The sequence below is a fragment of the Chiloscyllium plagiosum genome, unplaced genomic scaffold (assembly GCF_037043375.1).
Source record: "Chiloscyllium plagiosum isolate Xiang-an unplaced genomic scaffold, Cpla_swu_hap1 HiC_scaffold_45, whole genome shotgun sequence".
NCBI lineage: Eukaryota > Metazoa > Chordata > Chondrichthyes > Orectolobiformes > Hemiscylliidae > Chiloscyllium > Chiloscyllium plagiosum.
Window position 1 is genome coordinate 35,864,629 of NW_028270183.1, and position 19,136 is coordinate 35,883,764.

The 19,136-nt window shown below is 45.2% G+C and overlaps 1 protein-coding gene across 2 annotated transcripts in view; it reads left to right on the forward strand.

Annotated features, from left to right (window-relative positions):
- The first annotated feature begins 2,525 nt into the window (after positions 1 to 2,525).
- Positions 2,526 to 19,136, forward strand: part of LOC122552351 (C-type lectin domain family 10 member A-like) — a 102,156-nt gene continuing 85,545 nt past the window's right edge. Inside the window, exons 1-2 of one of the 2 annotated variants that reach the window (XM_087983143.1) lie at positions 2,526 to 2,771; positions 18,300 to 18,383. In XM_087983143.1, the coding sequence (XP_087839269.1) occupies positions 18,326 to 18,383 (58 nt within the window). In that variant the 5' untranslated portion in view covers positions 2,526 to 2,771; positions 18,300 to 18,325. The remainder of the gene's footprint in view (positions 2,772 to 18,299; positions 18,384 to 19,136) is intronic. The other variant, XM_087983142.1, reaches the window with a different exon arrangement.

Sequence of the window (19,136 nt, forward strand, 5' to 3'; positions counted from 1 at the left end):
GCTGTGTGGAATGCTCTGCCCCAGAGGGCAGTGGAGGCCCAGTCTCTGGATTCATTTAAGAAAGAGTTGGATAGAGCTCTCAAGGATAGTGGAATCAAGGGTTATGGAGATAAGGCAGGAACAGGATTCTGATTAAGGATGATCAGCCATGATCATATTGAATGGTGGTGCAGGCTCGAAGGGCAGAATGGCCTACTCCTGTACCTATTGTCTTGTCAGGGTATAGAGACACCCATGGAGAATCTGCTCAGAAATGGAGTCTCTCTGCCTGACTGTGCACCAACATCTGACCCACTATAGACTTACCATCCTGAAGCCCAGTGGGAAGGAATGTGCAGGAACATCTGGAGCATTTTTCAAGAAATCAGGCGGCACTAACAATTTCATGTGGAGACATGGATGGCAACAGCTGCCACCCACGGAGTCAATCTCAACTGGTTTACAAATCACAGACCAGCATAGCTAAGGGGGGGGGGGTCCTGAAGTTGGCATTCATAGTCCATTTCCCAGTGAATCCAGGTAATCAGAATCGTATTCCCAGGCAACTATTTTGATATGGAGCATCAAAAGCCATGCCCTGCAGAAAACGGAAGAGCTCTGTATCAATCTCCCCAGGAACTTTAACTTTCCCAAGGTGAGGATGGGGAAGGGGTTTTCCATGGGCAGTTCTTAGGGAGGAATCAGCTTTCACTTCTTCTTTCCTTCTGCAGATGTTAAACCACTGCTTTGCTTTCTCAGCATCTATTTATATCAGACAGCACTTTGCCTGTCAAAGGAGTATGCAAATAGTCCAACATCTCTAAATGCTGTTGCAAATGCTTCTAATTCCTTTCCTATGGATCTCAAGAGTGTTTGAGGGACCCACTGGATACCTGAGGAGCCTACAGTTGTAAACTGAATTCCATGACCACCAACATTGCCCATCTGTGAAAGGGGCAATGTTTCTGCTCTCAGCCTCATCAGCTTGATGCCAACTCTCCTCACCACAATATGAAAATTAATCAATCAGATCTTCCGTTCTCCAGATCATCAGAACTAAGTGGGAGTTGCCCAGGAGGTTTAGACTTCTAATGGGAAATCCCCCTGCTCCCCAGGAGCCTCTGACCAGAATCAAAGACAGGACAGTTCTCTGACAGTGATCTGGATGGTTATCCAGGGAGAGTTAGACAGATTTAAACCAAGTCTAACTGCTGGGTAAGCACACAACTGAATTCATCCAAATCTCAATCCTCATCCCCACCACCAAACTATCAATTTTTCAAGACCTCACCTGATTACTTCAGCCACATCACCCTGTCACTTCCCCACACAGTCACCTCACCCTCTCACTCACCCTCTCACTTCCCCACACACTCACCTCATCCTCTCACTCACCCTCTCACTTCCCCACACAGTCACCTCACACTCACCCTCTCACTTCCCCACACACTCACATCAAAATTACTGGAGTCACATGTAGGCCAGACTGGGAGATTTCCCGGATTAGTGGTGCTGGAAGAGCACAGCAGTCCAGGCAGCATCCGAGGAGCAGTAAAATCGATGTTTCGGGCAAAAGCCCTTCATCAGGAATAAAGGCAGAGAGCCTGAAGGGTGGAGAGATAAGCTAGAGTGGGGGTGGGGAGAAAGTAGCATAGAGTACAATAGGTGAGTGGGGGAGAGGATGAAGGTGATAGGTCAGGGAGGAGGATGGAGTGGATAGGTGGAAAATAAGATAGGCAGGACAAGTCATGGGGACAGTGCTGAGCTGGAAGTTGGGAACTGCAGTGAGGTGGGGGAAGGGGAAATGAGGAAACTGTTGAAGTCCACATTGATGCCCTGGGGTTGAAGTGTTCCGAGGTGGAAGATGAGGCGTTCTTCCTCCAAGCGTCTGGTGATGAGGGAGTGGCGGTGAAGGAGGCCCAGGACCTCCATGTCCTCAGCAGAGTGGGAGGGGGAGTTGAAATGTTGGGCCACAGGGCGGTGTGGTTGATTGGTGCGGGTGTCCCAGAGATGTTCCCTAAAGTGCTCTGCTAGGAGGCGTCCAGTCTCCCCAACGTAGAGGAGACCGCACGGGAGCAACGGATTTCCTAACGAACATTAGTAAACAAACTGAGATTTTACAACAATCGCTAGTGGTTACATGGTCACCATCACTTAGAATAGCTTTATATTCTAAATTTGTAGCTTAGGACCAAAAGCGAAATTTGTCTGGTGGTGATCCATGACAGTGCTGTCTTGACAGTAGCAGTTGTGAGTTGCAGAGGAGCTATCAAATTAACTTCTGTGAGTCACTGGGGTCTGCGATGGCAGACATTGCAGTTGCTGTAAAGGGAGAGGCTGAATGCAGACTCAAGGTAAATTGTGACTGTGAAAGAATCCAGTTCTGCTTCCAAAGTTGCTCATGAAAACTGGAAAGCTGAGCCAGTAACAGCTAGCAGGAGTTGTCAAAAACTCCAAGGATTTATGAAGTTGTGTGAAGTAGTGGGACTGTACAACAGGCGGGGAAATGCTGAGTGGGTGTGGCAGAGACAGAAAGTGGGAAACAAAGGAGGAACGGGGCTTGGTGATTCAGTGTGGACTGACAGACAGATCGGAACAAGCTTTGTATGAAATGCATTGTTAATGGTTGAACGGAACATGCTGATGTGTGAAAAAGTAATAATTGCCTGAAGAACTATCCAATCTGACTAGCTCCTATTAATTCAGACGAGAGAGAGAGAGAAGGAGAAAGTGACTTGGGACCTATTGGAAAACTTTTTGGTGTGGCAACCCTCACACACCAGGGTAAATCTGTAAGTATAAGATCATTTCGTACAAAACTTACAACAATGCAAAGTTTTTCAAAAGATTGCAGTAAATCTAATTGCAAATCGTCAATGCAATTCAAAAGTCCTTCATTGAGACAGGAGTCTTAAAGCATGCTTTCATTAGGGGTAGTGGGGTGCCAAAGAGGGAACATTAAAAGATATTTTATGGCTTCCTGATTATACAATAGCATTTATATTAGCAGTATGAGGTAATGCTAGAAAATCTGCTACAGTTTACATCGGCTAACATCTGAGAAAATAGTTTTTTTTAACATAAGGACTGGGATAAACAATTTTTCCTGTGGCAGCACTTAAAACAGTCAAATGCTTTCAGTAGTATCTAACTGAACAGTTACTGAGCTCGAGAAGGAATAATTTGCCTCATCCAGAGTTAATGTTGCTGGATGTCTTTCATAAATCTGACTTTTTAAGGAGCTATCTGACACATTGCCTGAGGTATTCTCATCTGCACTGGTACAGGGAGGGGCATCTGACACAAACACAGCTGGAGAAACTCAGCAGCTGAGACAGCATCTATGGAGAGAAAGCACAGTCAGCGTTTCAGGTCCAGTGACCCTCTTTCAGAACTGATTATAGCCACAAAAAGATGAAGAATATGCTGAAAATGGGGTGGAGGGAGATTAATGTGTAAATAATAGGTGGAGGTGGAACATTGCTGGCGATATTCCAGTCTGCGCAGTATAGGAAGAGATTCCTGATATATTGCCAATGGTTTTTCAATCTGTGCTGGTATAGGGAGGGATACCTGGCATATTGCCCATGATATTCTGATCAATGCTGGTACAAACCTGGCACATTTCCTGTAATAATCCAATTCATGTAAATGATGGAGATAATGCATTTGAGCTTTTCTAGGAAATACCTGACGATCAGCTGGCTCTCAGAAAGGTTAGACACTGTTCTCCGAAGGAAGACAGTGATGGCATTGGCAGTCGAATTGCCACTTGTGTTGATTGGATGGATGGATGAAAAGTGTACAATCAATGGTGGGGGATGTTGTTAATTTTGTTTAGAATTAATTGCACATGTGAAAGGTAAATGCTTACATGGGCTGGTTGTGGCAATTGCGCTGTTCCATGTTGTAACTCCAATATAAAAGGAGTTGAGATAAGAGAGAAGTGAAATAACAGACTTTGAGGGACAGTGGACAGCACACCAGCTGCCATATTCACTGAAAATATGTGAGAGTGCATCTCGTTCTAACTTGAGAAGTGGGAAGAGTTCTGGCTGCCAGACACTGTGTGGATCAGAGAGATCCATGTCAGCTGAATGACTTCAAAGGGGCCTTTAAAGGGACAAGAGTTTCTTAAAACTTTCTAACCACTAGCCCCCATCCCACTGATACACAAGAAATGCAGAAGCACTTTGTCGTATCTCTAACAGAAGCAAGAGGAAGCACCCTTCCCATTCCCCACCATGAAACGCACTTCATCCAATACCTCTAAATTACCATCACCCCACGAGGTGGAAGTGAGTGTGGGGGGCACTCACTTATGTGAACTCTTTGGGAGCAGGAGTCTTGCAAAGATGAAGCTGTTGGAGAAAATTCTCTTTTAATTGTGAGTAAAAATGAACAAATTATATGGGAGCAGAGAAGATAAGAGCAGAAGTAGATCATTCAACCCTTTGAGCCTGATCTGTTATTGAATATGATCGTGACTGATCATTCAAATTAGTCCCCATTTCTACTTTCTCCCATATCCTTTGATCCCTTTAGTCCTGAAAACTATATCTTGCTCCTCCCATCTCCAGTATTGTCTGTTCTTCTTAACTGAGCCCATCAGTTTTCAAAACGTTTTCTCAGTGGAGTGTGACATCACGCAGCTACAGAATCAATTAACAGGAGTTGAAGATACATCACTGTCAGAACTCAGTTCTCCTTCCACAGTAAATCATAGAATCCCTACAGTGTGGAAACAGGCCCTTCACCACAAGTCCTCACCGGTCCTCCGAAGAGTATATCCCACCCAAACCGATTCCCCTACTCTACTATATTTTACCCCTAGGCGAAAGTGAGGACTGCAGACACTAGAGATTAGAATCGAGAGTGTGGTGCTGGAAAAGCACAGCAGGTCAGGCAGCATCTGAGGAGCAGGAAAATTGACATTTCGGGCAAAAGCCCTTTATCAGGATCTCTGACTAATGTACCTAATCTACACATCCCTGAACACAATGGGTAATTTAGCATGGCCAATTTACCTAATCTGCACATCCCTGAACACAGTGGGTAATTTAGCATGGCCAACTCACCTAATCTACACATCCCTGAACACAATGGGTAATTTAGCATGGTCAACTCACCTAATCTACACATCCCTGAACACAATTGCTAATTTAGCATGGCCAATTTACCTAATCTACACATCCCTGAACACAGTGGGTAATTTAGCATGGCCAACACACCTAATCTACACATCCCTGAACACAATGGGTAATTTAGCATGGCCAACTCACCTAATCTACACATCCCTGAACACAGTTGGTAATTTAGCATGGCCATCTCACCTAATCTACACATCCCTGAACACAATTGCTAATTTAGCATGGCCAACTCACCTAATCTACACATCCCTGAACACAGTGGGTAATTTAGCATGGCCATCTCACCTAATCTACACATCCCTGAACACAGTGGTTAATTTAGCATGGCCAACTCACCTAATCTACACATCCCTGAACACAATGGGTAATTTAGCATGGCCATCTCACCTAATCTACACATTGTTGCATTGCGGGAGGATGAAGGAGCACCCAGAGGAAACCCACACAGACACGGGGAGAATGTACAAACTCCACACAGACAGTTATCCGAGACTGGAATCGAACCTGCGTCCCTGGCACTGCGAGACAGCAGTGCTGACCGCTGTGCCGCCCAAATCTATGTTAAATTACTTTAACACTCAAAGGTTGTGGACAGAAATCTTCCTTTTTAAATTCACTAGTGATCTTTTGGCAAGTTCTGTCTTAAGTGTTCCTCTCGAGCATGGCTGTCAGTCATCCTCCAAGATGTACATGTCACAACAGACAGTGGGAGATACTGCTGGGTTAACTTATACATCACAGTGGGAACTGTACATTATTCAAAGAGGTATTTGTAGACTGCTGTATTCTACCGACCAGTGTTGTTATCCATATATGCAGTCTTTTCTCAAACGATCCAAGTCTTAGGGAGCTCAGAGCCACTCCTGTCATCTTGAAGACCATGTGATATATTTCTTACAATTTGGAGAAGTAAATGATGACAGCAAGTGTCCGTGCATACTTCCATGTTTTGGTTGAGATCACAGGATTGTTATGGTGCAAAGGAGCCTTTCAGCCCATTGCACCAGCTCTATTACCTAGTTCCAATCTCCTGACTTTTCCCCATATCCCTGCACACTCTTTCTGTAGTCATCTCTTTTGAATGCCACAATTGAACCTGCCTCCGTCACACTTCGGAAAAATATATTCTGCCATACTACAATATTCTCCTCTCTCTCTCTCTCTCTTTCTTTGTCTCTCCCCTTCCCACCTCCCCCACCCCTTCCGGGGAAATATCTTCTAAAAAATGAACTAAACTCAGCACCAGTTTGAAGGAGAAGTCAAAAACTGCAGTTAGCTCAGGTATTGCAGCAGCGGCCCAGCATAAGAGCCAAAGCTAGAATCAGGTCAATAAACATTCACCTCCTGGGTTATGTACCGAGCAAGAATTCAACACAGCTGCCAGAGAACCACAAGGTGTCCCCACCCTGGAGATATCACAAGTTTTGATGCAGATGTGGTCAGAGCTTGTGGTCTATTTAAACTAAAAAGGCAGATAGATGTAAAAAGTGGTATTGGGCACAACATGAGAGAGGATCAGTGGTGCACTGGGGTGTGAGGGGCTTAGAGAGATGTCAAGCTCATAATTTAGGCTGTCCAACATCACCAAAGCTACTCGTGAACTCAGTGGCTCGTTTTGTAGAGGATTCATTATAGACACCCAATGATCTTTTTCCATTCCTGCAGGGAGAAACTTAGCTGCCACTTTGTTCTTTTTTCCTTCTTTCTGCCTTTCACCTTCGGGGATCAATCTGATCTCCTGCCACTCCATGTAGAAATTCCAGTCATTACACCTCAAGCAGTTGGATACCTCGCTCCCCATTCTCCAAACTCCTCCACAGCACCCCACATCCCTGAGGTAGGTTTTCCCGTGCTAACCCCCTCACCCATCTCACTGTCAAAGAGACCCATCAAACTATCCTTCACCAGCAAAGAATTAGGGCTGAAGGAGGCCATTCAACCTCTCTAGCCTGTGGTTCCATTTAATTAGATCAAGGCTGTTCTGATCGTTGTTTCAACTCCACTTTCCTATCTACACCTTAACTTCCTCATCCATCAAAAACCATATTAATGCAGTCTTGAATATATTCAATGATCCAGGCACCGTTGCTCTCTGCTGCAAGGAATTCCAAAGTCTCATGACCCTTTGGGACAGGCAATTCCTCCTTATCTCCATCTTAAATGGGAGAACTCATATTTTAACTGTATCAACAAATTCTAGACCCGCCAACAAGGGTAGACATGCTTACCACACCCACCCAGTTAAGCCCCACAGGATCTTGTGTTTTCAATAATTGTTCATTCTTCCAAATTCCATTGAGTACAGGTGTAGAAGACGTGACTGCCAGAACTCAGTGCTTCCTACACTGTCAATTTACCACTCTTACAATTCTAATATATTCAACCTTTCCTCAAAAGATAAAACACCTCATCCCCAGGAGTGACCTGAGCCAACCTTTTCTGAAATGCTTCTAATTAAAGTGCATCTGTCCTTGAGTAAAGCGATCAAGACAGTACACAGTATACTAATGCAATCTCATCAAGACACACAGTACAGGACAAACCGATTTTTATAATCCATCCCTATACAGGAACAGTTAGCGTTCCCTTTGTATTCTGTTTTGTCTTCTCGTGGCTGGGAAAATATTTATAGCTCGATGTTCATGTTTGCAATCCATTTAAAGGTTTCAGGATAGGTGTATTATGAAGGTTGAAGTGTCATGGGGAATGTATCTCTCAGGGCAGGAGCTTGGTGAGTGGATGTTGGCCTCACCTGGCTGTACATTGCTCACGATTTGAGCCATTCCACCACCACACTTCCAACACTCCACCATTACGACAGGGGTGGAGCAAATACTCACAGCTTCGCTAGCCCTGTTCTCATGCTTCAGAGGGCAGTCTAGAATTTCCTGTCAAAGGTTCAGAGCCTCGGACCTCACCACTTCAGCCAGTTGCCAGGTTACACTTAGCATTGTTTATCATTCAATGGGCATTATGCCATTGAGAGGTGAGACAAGAAAAAACCTGCAGATGCTATAATCCAAGATTGACAAACAGGAGGCTGGAAAAACACAGCAAATCAAGCAGCATCAGGAGGTGAAGATGTCAACGTTTCGGAGTGTCCTGAAGAAGGGTTATGCCTGAAACATTGACTTCTCCACCTCCTAATGCTGCTGAGGCACATCCTCCAGTCAGGGATGTCAGAAAAATGCATGAGTTTTTTTTTGAGTAACACCAGGTAAAGAGAGCCTCCAAAATCTTGCGAACACTTTTTGAAATACAGCCACTATTTTAATGTAGGGATCACAGGAAGCAATTTGTCCACAGCAGGATCCCACAAACAGCACCAAGATAAGTGTTTTGTTGGTTGATAATTATTGCCAGGTTTTTTTTCATTCATAGGATGTTGGGTGCTGCTGGCAAGATGAGTCTTTATTGCCCATCCCTAATTGCCCAGAGGGTAGTTTAGACCATACCTGCATAGTTATGAATCTGGATTAGTGGTGCTGGAAGAGCACAGTTCAGGCAGCATCCAAGGATGCTTCGAAATCGACGTTTCGGGCAAAAGCCCTTCATCAGGAATAAAGGCAGTGAGCCTGAAGCGTGGAGAGATAAGCTAGAGGAGGGTGGGGAGAAAGTAGCATAGAGTACAATGGGTGAGTGGGGGAGGGGATGAAGGTGATAGGTCAAGGAGGAGAGGGTGGAGTGGATAGGTGGAAAAGGAGATAGGCAGGTAGGACAAGTCCGGACAAGTCATGGGGACAGTGCTGAGCTGGAAGTTTAGAACTAGGGTGAGGTGGGGGAAGGGGAAATGAGGAAACTGTTGAAGGCCACATTGATGCCCTGGGGTTGAAGTGTTCCGAGGTGGAAGATGAGGCTTTCTTCCTCCAGGCGTCTGGTGGTGAGGGAGCGGCGGTGAAGGAGGCCCAGGACCTCCAGGTCCTCGGCAGAGTGGGAGGGGGAGTTGAAATGTTGGGCCACGGGGTGTTGTGGTTGATTGGTGCGGGTGTCCCGGAGACAACAACACCTCCTCCACAATAATGCTCAACATCAGTGCACTGCAACATCAGCCCCCTATTGTACTCCCTGTACACTCATGACTGTAGCCAAATTTTATCCAAATGCTACCTACAAGTTCACTAAAGACACCACCGTTGTCGGCCAGATATCAAACAATGATGGGTCAGAATAGAAGAAGGAGAATGCTTGATGTCGTGGTACAAGAATAACAATCTCTCTCTCAATGTCAGCAAAACGACAGAACTGATCATTGACTTCAAAAAGAAATCCGTATCTCCATCAGTAGAGTTGAGGTGGAGAGGGTTGAGAGTGTCAAGTTCCAACAATCTGTCCTCTCATTTGGATGTAATGGTCAAGAAGGCACGACAATGCCTCTTCTTTCTCAGGAGGCTAAGAAAATGCTACATGTCCATAAGGGTCCTCACCAACCTTTGCAATGCACCATCGAAAGCCTTCTATCTTGGTGTATCATGGCTTGGTACAGTGGCTGCTGTGCCAAGGACCGTAAGAAACTACAGAAAATTGTGAACAGAGCCCAGACCATCACCCAAGCTCACCTCCCATCCATTGACTTCATCTACACTTCTCATTGACACAGAAAAGCAGCCACCATCAACAAAGACCCCTCCTACCTCGGTTATACTCTTTACCAAACTCTTCCGTCAGGCAGAAGATACAAAAGCTCAAACATACGTACCAACAAGTTCAAGAACACTTTCCTCCATGTTCTTAGTCAACTGCTGAATGGACCTCCCTAATTTCAAATCTAATGTTGATCTTGCTTTTGTGACCTCCTGTGCATCCGTGACTTCGTATGCCTTGCTCTGTTTAAGCACCCTATGATCTGTATGTCCTTGTATGTTATGATCTGCCTGCACTGCTCACAAATAGAACTTTTAACTACTTCAGCACATATGACAACAATAAATGAAATGAAATAAAAAATCAAAACCAAGTAAGGATGGAAGTTCCTTCTCCTAAAGGATATAAGTGAAACAGATTTTCTAACTATCATTTCACGATAATCATTAGACTCTTAATTCAAGATTTTTGTTTTATTCAAATGCCGTTGGCTGAAACGGTAGGTTTCACCCTCAATCTCTAGAATGTTATCTGGGTAAAAACGAATAGGCAAGTGAGAATATCACCAGGCCATCACTTCCAAACGTATCGGTCACAGAATAGGTCTCTTTCAGAAAATGTGCAGAAGTGAGAGCAAAAATCAAATACCCACACAAAGAGGTTATTGTGAAAGAACAGCTTAGAACAAAAAAAATACAAAAGAGTTCTTAGGAAAAGTTAGTGAGTCAGACTTTGGCAAACTGTGTCAGTGGTCAACTTATAACTTTCAAATTAGACTCTGGGGTGTATGTCACTTGATTATCAGATAGTGAGTCATGTTTGCAAAAAGACTATTTATAGCCAACACCAGTGCAACTGCATGGTTCAGGAGGAAAAACACTCAAGCTTAAAGTTTTTCAAATGAGAGTGCTACAAGCAACAATGTAATTTAAGAGATGCCAAATAGCAGAACACCCCTGCATGCTTTACGCTCAAGCATTTTCACTATTCAGTTGGAAGACATGTCTTAACTTCAGTAATCTTTAAATGCCAGAGAGAATAAAACTATATAAAGTTATAGAACAGGTTGATGAATAACCACCCAATGGAAGATTTCACAGGGCTTTCTAGATTCATGGTGGAATCCAAGTAAAACACAGGTCACGTTGAGATTTTGTTGACATTTGGATTGTGTTTTGTACTGTCAATAAGATGAGAATCTATGACTATACTGGATAGTCAGAAATGTTTTCAACTACTGTCAACACCACAGTGAGTTCAGACTGCAAGAGCCAGTAAGGTTTGTGAGGAAACACAAGCAATGAGCCAGCCAATGAGCAGTATAACCCACTTGCTGTTATATCTGATGTACATCAGATCTAATGTTGGATGCTGAGGTGGATTGGAAGAGACAGATTCAAGCAGAATACTTCATTTCTTGCGACTGCAGTACATGTTAAATACCAAAAACTGTAGTGAGTGTTTTTGAATCTTTATTATCCATGTCAATTCCTATGTTAGGGGAGCTAACATAAACATTTCCTCATATTAGAGGCTGCCAGAGGCAAAAGCTCATATTGCCTCCATTAAAAGATCACAATTCAGGTTTCACCATCTGTCTGCACAATCTCAGCTCGTATTAATGCATTATTGAGGAACTGTTTTTCAGTTGAGGCCTTTGGCTGTGAACTCCCAAAGCAAAACAGCACAGAGAGATGCATATACCTGTGCTTTCTGATAACTACCTAGCTTACCAATAGATCTTATCTTCCCGAACCACTCCATCAAAACCCCTCACAATTGTAGATATCCATGTTAACTCTCAACAGAACAATCCAGCTTTTATCATCAAATTCCTTGGAGGCAAAATTGGAATGGGTAAGAAACTAGAGTGGAAAAGCACAGCAGGTCAGGCAGCATCCGAGGAACAGGAAAATTGTCAGTTTGGTCAAAAGCCCTTCATCAGGAATAAGGCTTGGAGACTCGGGGTGGAGAGATAAATGGGAGGGGGGGTGGGGCTGGGGATAAGGTAGCTGAGAGTGCAATAGGTGGATGGAGGTGGGGGTAAAGGTGATAGGTCGGAGGGAAGGGTGGCACAGATAGGTGGGAAGGAAGATGGACAGATGGGATGGGTCATGAGGATGGTGCTGAGCTGGAAGGTTGGAACTGGGGTAAGGTGGGGGGAGGGGAAATAAGGAATCTGGTGAAATCATCATTGATACCCCGGGCGGAAGATGAGGCATTCTTCTTCTAGGTGTCGGGTGGTAAGGGAGCGGTGATGGAGGAGGCCCAAGACCTGCAAATTCTCGGCAGAGTGGGAGGGGGAGTTCACGGAGCAGTTGGGTTGGTTGGTGCGGGTGTCCTGGAGATATTCTCTGAAGCGCTGTGTGAGTAGGCATCCTGTCTCCCCATTGGAGAAGAGACTGCATCGGGAGCAACAGATACAGTAAATGACATGTGGAAGTTTAGGTGAAACTTTGATGGTTGTGGAAGGCTCCTTTGGGGCCTTGGATGGAGGTGAGGGGGGAGATGTGGGCACAGGTTTTGTAATTCCTGTGGTGGCAGGCAAAGGTACCAGGAAGGGAGGGTTTGTTGTTGAGGGGTGTGGACCTGGTGAGGTAGTTGGGAAGGATATGGTCTTTACAGAAAGCGGATAGGGGTGGTGAGGGGGATATATCTCTGGTGGTGGGGTCCGTTTGTAGGTGGCAGAAATGGCAGAGGATGATGCGATGTATACGGAGGTTGGTGGGGTGGAAGGTGAGGACCGGGGCGGGGGGGGGTTCTGTCCTTGTTGCGGTTGAAGGGGTGGGGTTCGAGGGCAGAGGTGTGGGAAGTGGATGAGATACACTGGAGGGCATCATCAACCACGTGGGAGGGGAAATTGTGGTCTGTAAAGAAGGAGGCCATCTGGTGTATTCTGTGTTGGAATTAGTCCTCCAGGGAGCAGATGCAATGAAGGCGGAGGAATTGGGAATAATGGATAGTATTTTTGCAGGAGACAGGATGGGAGGAGGTGTAATCCAGGTACCTGTGGGGGTCGGTGGGTTTTTAGCAAATGTCAGTGTTGAGTCAGTCACCGTTGATGGAGATGGAGAAGTCCAGGAAGGGGAGAGAGGTGTCAGAAATGGTCCAGGTGAATTTAAGGTCGGGGTGTTGGTGAAATTGATGAACTGTTCAACCTCCTTGTGGGAGCACAAGGTGACACCAATGCAGTCATCAATGTAGGGGAGGAAAAGGTGGGGAGTGGTGCCAGTGTAACTGCTGAAGATAGACTGTTCCACATAGAAGTCCTTGGTTTGCGCCATGCTCCCCCGCCCCCCAAAAAGCCCACAGGTACCTTCCCCTGCAACTGCAAAAGATGCAAAACCTGATGGTACACTACCCCCCTCACCTCCATCCAGGGCCCCAGATAGCCCTTCCAGGTGAGACAGAGGTTCACCTGCCTGCCTTCCAACCTAGTTTACTGCATCAGGTGCTCCTGATGTGGTCTTCTCTACATCGGGCAGACCAAATGTAAACTTAGGGAACGGTTCACCGAGCATAGCAGCCAGGCCCGACCGGACCTGCCAGTCACCGCCCATTTCAATTCCCCCAACCACTCCCTTTCCAACATGACCATCCTTGACCTCCTCCATCGCCACAACAACCACACCTCAGCTTGGAGGAATAGCACCTCACCTTCTGCCTGGGCAGCCTATAGCCCGGAGGGCTCAACATTGAAATCTCCAATTTCAAATCTCCATTCCCGGCCCCTCCCCCTCCCTTCCACTGCTCCCTGCCGCCAACCGGATTCATTCCACCCATTGACCAACCAGTTCATACCCTCTACATGTCTTCACCTATCCCCACTTCACCATCCTGCCCCCATTACCCCCTTTATCTGCAGCTCTCCCCACACCCACCCCAGTCCTGAAGAAGGGCTACACCCGAAACGTCGATGCCTCCACCTTCTGGTGCTGCCTGGCTTGCTAGGTTCCTCCAGCCTCCTGCCTGTCTATTTTAGACTGTAACTGTGAAAGCATTTTTCAGATTGACTCTGTAATTGCAGATGGACAACAGATTGTAGCATGTAGCAAACAGAGAGAAAAATGGGAGACTGAAGAAAGCGATAATAAGACATGAGGGAGCCAACACGTAAAATATTTACTGATAAATCCAACAGGGATTCAGGAGAAACTTCTTTATCAACCTCTGGTCAGAACTTGGCACTCGCTATTGCATAATGAATTAAGTTGAAGTGAACAAGTACATTTACAGGGAAACTGGACAGCGCATGAGGGCGAAAAGGACAGAAAGAAAGGATACGAGGGGGAGATAAAGGAGGGGCAAGGTGAGGCTCATGTGGAGCAGCAAAAACTAGTTAGACCGAATAGCCTTTTCTAAACTGGAACTGCTCGGTAAAAGGCTGGCCACATGAGAGTCAGCAGAAATGGAGAAGCTGAGGTGTGAGGGCAAATTACTCTCAATATCATATAGCATGCAGGTTCACCAGAGAGAATAAGCCCCAACTTTCCCATTTCCCATCCCTGCAGACTGGCTTTTAAAGCACACTGCTTTGTTCTAGCAAATACAATGTGCGGGCAGACTGAATAATCCCAGCCAGAAATAACAATCTGTCATCTAATAGGGACCTTGGAGGTCAGGAGAGACTAGAAATGTCTGGAGGTAGCTGCATCAGGGGCATTTTGCCCGAAACGTCGATTTTCCTGCTCCTCGGATGCTGCCTGGCCTACTGTGCTTTTCCAGCACCACTCTAATCTTGCATCAGGGGCATAGTTAACTAATGGAATCGGCATCCCATAGCAAAGACTGTCACTTCAAGTAATCAGACCCTGTAAAGTTGGATTGAATACTGCACAACACTTTGTTTTCAATAACTAAATTTTCATTTTCGTTACCTAAACGCCATCCAGGGGTTAATGATTTTTTGATTCAGATGGTTGAATTGCTGCAAACAAGATATTCCAGATGGATGCTGCAGTTACATTGCAAGATTGAATGAGTGAGCTTTCTGGATGTGACTATGTGCATTAACTCACTGTGTCTGTGTGGGTGTGTCTACATGTTAACTCTGCATCTCTGTCTTCATGTCTGTGTGTGTGTGTGTCTGTCTGTCTGTCTGTTTCTGTGTGTGTGTGTGTGTGTGTGTATGTAATTCACTGAGGTGAATACGGTCTTTTATTAATTGGCGCCATGAGAACCTTACTATCCACATTAACACAGTCAGAAGTCACACAAGATCAGGTTATAGTCCAACAGGTTTATTTGAAATCACAAGCTTTTGGAGCACTGCCCCAAATCACTTCACCTGATGAAAGAGCAGTGCTCTGAAAGTTTGTGATCTCAGATAAACCTGTTGGACTATAACCTGTTGTTATGTGACTTCTGACTTTGAACATCCCAGTCCAACACTGGCACCCCCACACCATGGCTCACATTAACACAGGGCTCTGATCTTGTCTGAGTGCCACTCCCTCAGTATTGCACTGGGAACTTCAACCTGCAATTTGTGCTCAAATCTGGAATGTGGTTTAAACCCACAACCTTCCATCTGAAAAGCAAAAGTTCTGCCCAATGAGGCAATTTAGTATAAAGCCTGCAGTGGGCTCCTTTTCAGGGGCAATTTTACCTACTCTGTGTTAATGGAGAGTAATTTTGGGGTGTGGTGTAAAACTTAGAATCTGCCTGGTTGGTTAGTTTACAGAATCTCCAGCATGGAAAATGACTGAGGGAGTAGTGGAGTAAAGAGTGATGGAGGTAGGGGTAAATGTGTGATAGAGAGAGGGGCAGTGGGTAAAGGAGTGAAAGTTGGAAAAAGATTGATAGAAGAGGGGAGAATGGGGTGAAGTGACTGAAGGAGGGAGAGTGGAGCAATGAGTGATGGAGCGAGGAGAGTGTGGGAATGAGTATGCAGAACTGTGAGGTAAGATGATATTTTGTGGAGGAGGCCACAGCTCACCAATAAGACAGAGTGTAAGTTCTCACTTAAATGGGACTGAGTTACTAAGCAAAACAGGGAGGAGACACTAAACTGGTAGGGGACAGAGGGTGGTGGTGGAGGGTTGCTTTTCACACTGGAGGCCTGTTACCATTGGTGTGCCACAAGGATAGGTGCTGGGTCCACTGCTTTTTGTCATTTATGTAAATGATTTGGATGTGAACAAAGGAAGTACAGTTAGTAAGTTTTCAGATGACACCAAAATTGGTGCTGTCATGGCCAACAAAGAAGGTTACCTCAGAGTACAACAGGACCTTGATCAGATGGGCCAATGGGCTGAGGAGTGGCAGATGGAGTTTAATTTAGATAAATGCGAGGTGTTGTATTTTGGGAAAGCAAATCTTAGCAGGACTTATACACTTAATGGTAAAGTCCTAGGGAGTGTTGCTGAACAAAGAGACCACGGGGTGCAGGTTCATAATTCATTAAAGTGGAGTCGCAGGTAGACAGGATAGTGAAGAAGGCGTTTTGGTACGCAAACCTTTATTGGTCAGTGCATTGAATAAAGGAATGAGGAGGTCATGTTGTGACTGTACAGGACATTGGTTAGGCCACTTTTGGAATATTGTGTTCAATTCTGGTCTCCCTCCTCAAGGAAAGATGCTGTGAAACTTGAAAGGCTGAAGAAAAGATTTACAAGGACGTTGCCAGGGTTGGAGGATTTGAGCTGTGGGGACAGACTGAGCAGGCTGGAGCTATTTTTCCTGGAGCAACGGAGGCTGAGAGGTGACTTTATAGTGGTTTATAAAATCATGTGGGGCATGGATAGGGTGAGTAGACAAGGTCTTTCCCGTAGGGCAGGAGAGTCCAAAACTGGAAAGCGTAGGTTTATGGTGAGAGGGGAAAGATTTAAAAGGAACCTAAGGGGCAACTTTTTCATGCATGTGAAATGAGCTGCCAGCTGAGGTGGTAGAATCTGGTACAGTTACAGCATTTAAAAGACATCTGGATGGGTACATGCATAGAAATGGCAAAGAGAGATACAGGCCAAATACTGGCAAATGGGACTAGATTAATTTAGGATATCTGGTCAGCATGGATGAGTTGGACTGAAGGCTCTGTTTCCATGCTGTACATCTCTATGTGGATACCACAATATTCACATCAGTTTCTCATGGGAGATAACCTAAGCATTTTGGGGGCAAAGTCTGGAAGTTTTTAATTTTTAAACCTTTCAAACCTATTACTTGTGAAAACGAGTCCAAAGCTGTGGCCTTTCCTGAACAAATCCAACATATTTAGCAAAGTTCTCAGGGCCAGGTGACGTTCCATCTTTAGTGAGAGAACATTGGTGACTACTGTTTGGAAGCGTGAGCCTCGACATTAGTGCTGGCCTGGAGATACTGCTTGCACTCTGAAGCTGGTCTTTACAGTTTGCTTACTTGGTTTGGCGTGGGGAGCAATCGCACATCTGCCCTGAACCCTCACTGAAGTGAATGCTTCCCTCTGAAGTGAACACTGGCCCAGTGCTCTCTGCTTCTGCACAAACTCTCGATTTTTCCATCCCGCAGGTGGCGGATTCATTTCCTGATGAACAACTTGGGTCATTTGCAAATGTTTGGCCAAACCAGGAAGATTATTTGGCACCGGTGGGCGAAAGAATTGCCCCTATCTCCACTGTTGTTACAAATCACCAATAGTTGCTGCAGAGTGTAAACGCTGGGGGACTTTTAACTGGTGGCAATGGGCATGGGATGGGGCAGAGCAGACAAGGAGGTTGATGGTCGTTTTGGATGTCATGGCATGGCTTGGGGACAGGGGCTTCAGTGGCATTTCTCTCTAAACTGAAAGCACCGACATCCAAGAGCACAGATGTCAAGTCACGTTGTCCAAATGAATGCCAACCAAGTACAGAGTATGGGTTCTCTGGCCCCAACTAGATGATTAAAAGTGTGAAAGCAGGGCATAGAGCAGAGTGATGGGGTTGGAACAGAGCTGGTTGCTGGGAAAGAATGGAGTAGGGCAAGGTCATGGGGCTGGAGGAATGGCAGTGGGTCAGCAAGAGATCTAAATTCACAGTGTGACAGTAATAGAATGATGGTGTGAGTGACAGTGTGATGGTGACAGGGTGATAGTGACATATAATGGTGACAGAGTGTCGGTGACACTATGGTGGTTACAGTATGATGTGCTGGTAACTGACAGTGAGACTGACAATGACAGTAATTGAGTGGTGGTGTGATGTGACATTAACAGTGACACAATGATGTTGACAGTGACATTATGATGGTGACAGTGTTATGATGAAGGTGTGACTGTCGACACTAGGATGGTGACAGGGTGACGGTGACAGTATGATTGTGACAGCATGATGGTAATGGTGTGACAGTAATACTATGATATTAACAGTGATGATGTGATGGTGAGGGTGTGATAGTAACACAATGATATTGACAGTGATAACATGATGTTAACAGTGTGATGGTGACAGTGACAGAGTGACAGTGACACTATGGTGGTGACAGTGTGGTGGTAAAATGTGACAGTAACACTATAATGTTGACAATGATGACGGTATATTACCACTGTGACGGTGTAGTGCCAGTGTGACAATGTCAGGAGAGAATGCAGGCTGCTGAGTGTAACTTACATCCCTTTCTTCTGTCGTGGAGGGTCATCAATTCCTGTCACAAGTGAGATGGTGAAAGACGCTGGAGATCATCAGGAAGAAATCAAGATGAAAGTCAGGAACTCAGGTAAGTGTCCATATTTCAAAGAAACATCACGGGAGGGGTTGATGTCACACCAGGATGGGGCAATGACAGAAGGGTTGTAAATGTTTTAATTTGGAGGAATGTGGAATTTTGGGTGTGGAGAGTGGGAAAATCAACGTTAAATCTGGTAAAAAAAAGTGCCAAACCATCTGCCTTACTATTTACTTCAGTGCAACAGACTGTGTGCCCATTACACTCTATGAAGAGAAGAGCTCTCTTTGCCATGTAGTAACCATCCACTGAGGTTTAGAGGTAATTTGAAGAAAAGCATATTCACCAAGAGGGTGGTAGCAGTCTGGTATCCACTGCCTGAAAGGATAGTACAGGCAGGAAACCTCACAATCTTTAAAAAGCACTTGGATGAACATTTAAAATGTCATAACATTCATGCGTGTGAGCCAAGTGCTGGAAGTGAAATTCATTTTTTGATTTGCTTTGATTTATTGTCACACGTACCTAGGTCCAGTGAAAAGTTTTGTTTTGTTTGCAGTACAGGCAGATCATACCATACAAGGATCATAGGATTATAGAACATAGCGATGAATGCAAAATAAAACCTGGAAGAACTGCAGATGCTGTAAATCAGAAAGAAAGACAGAAAATACTGGAAAAGTTCGGCAGGTCTGGCAGCATCTGTGGGAGAGAAATCAGAGTTAACGTTTCGTGTCCATGACCCTTCCTCAGAACTTCCTCCGAATACAAAGTTATGCCTGCAAAGAAGGGGTACAAAAAGCA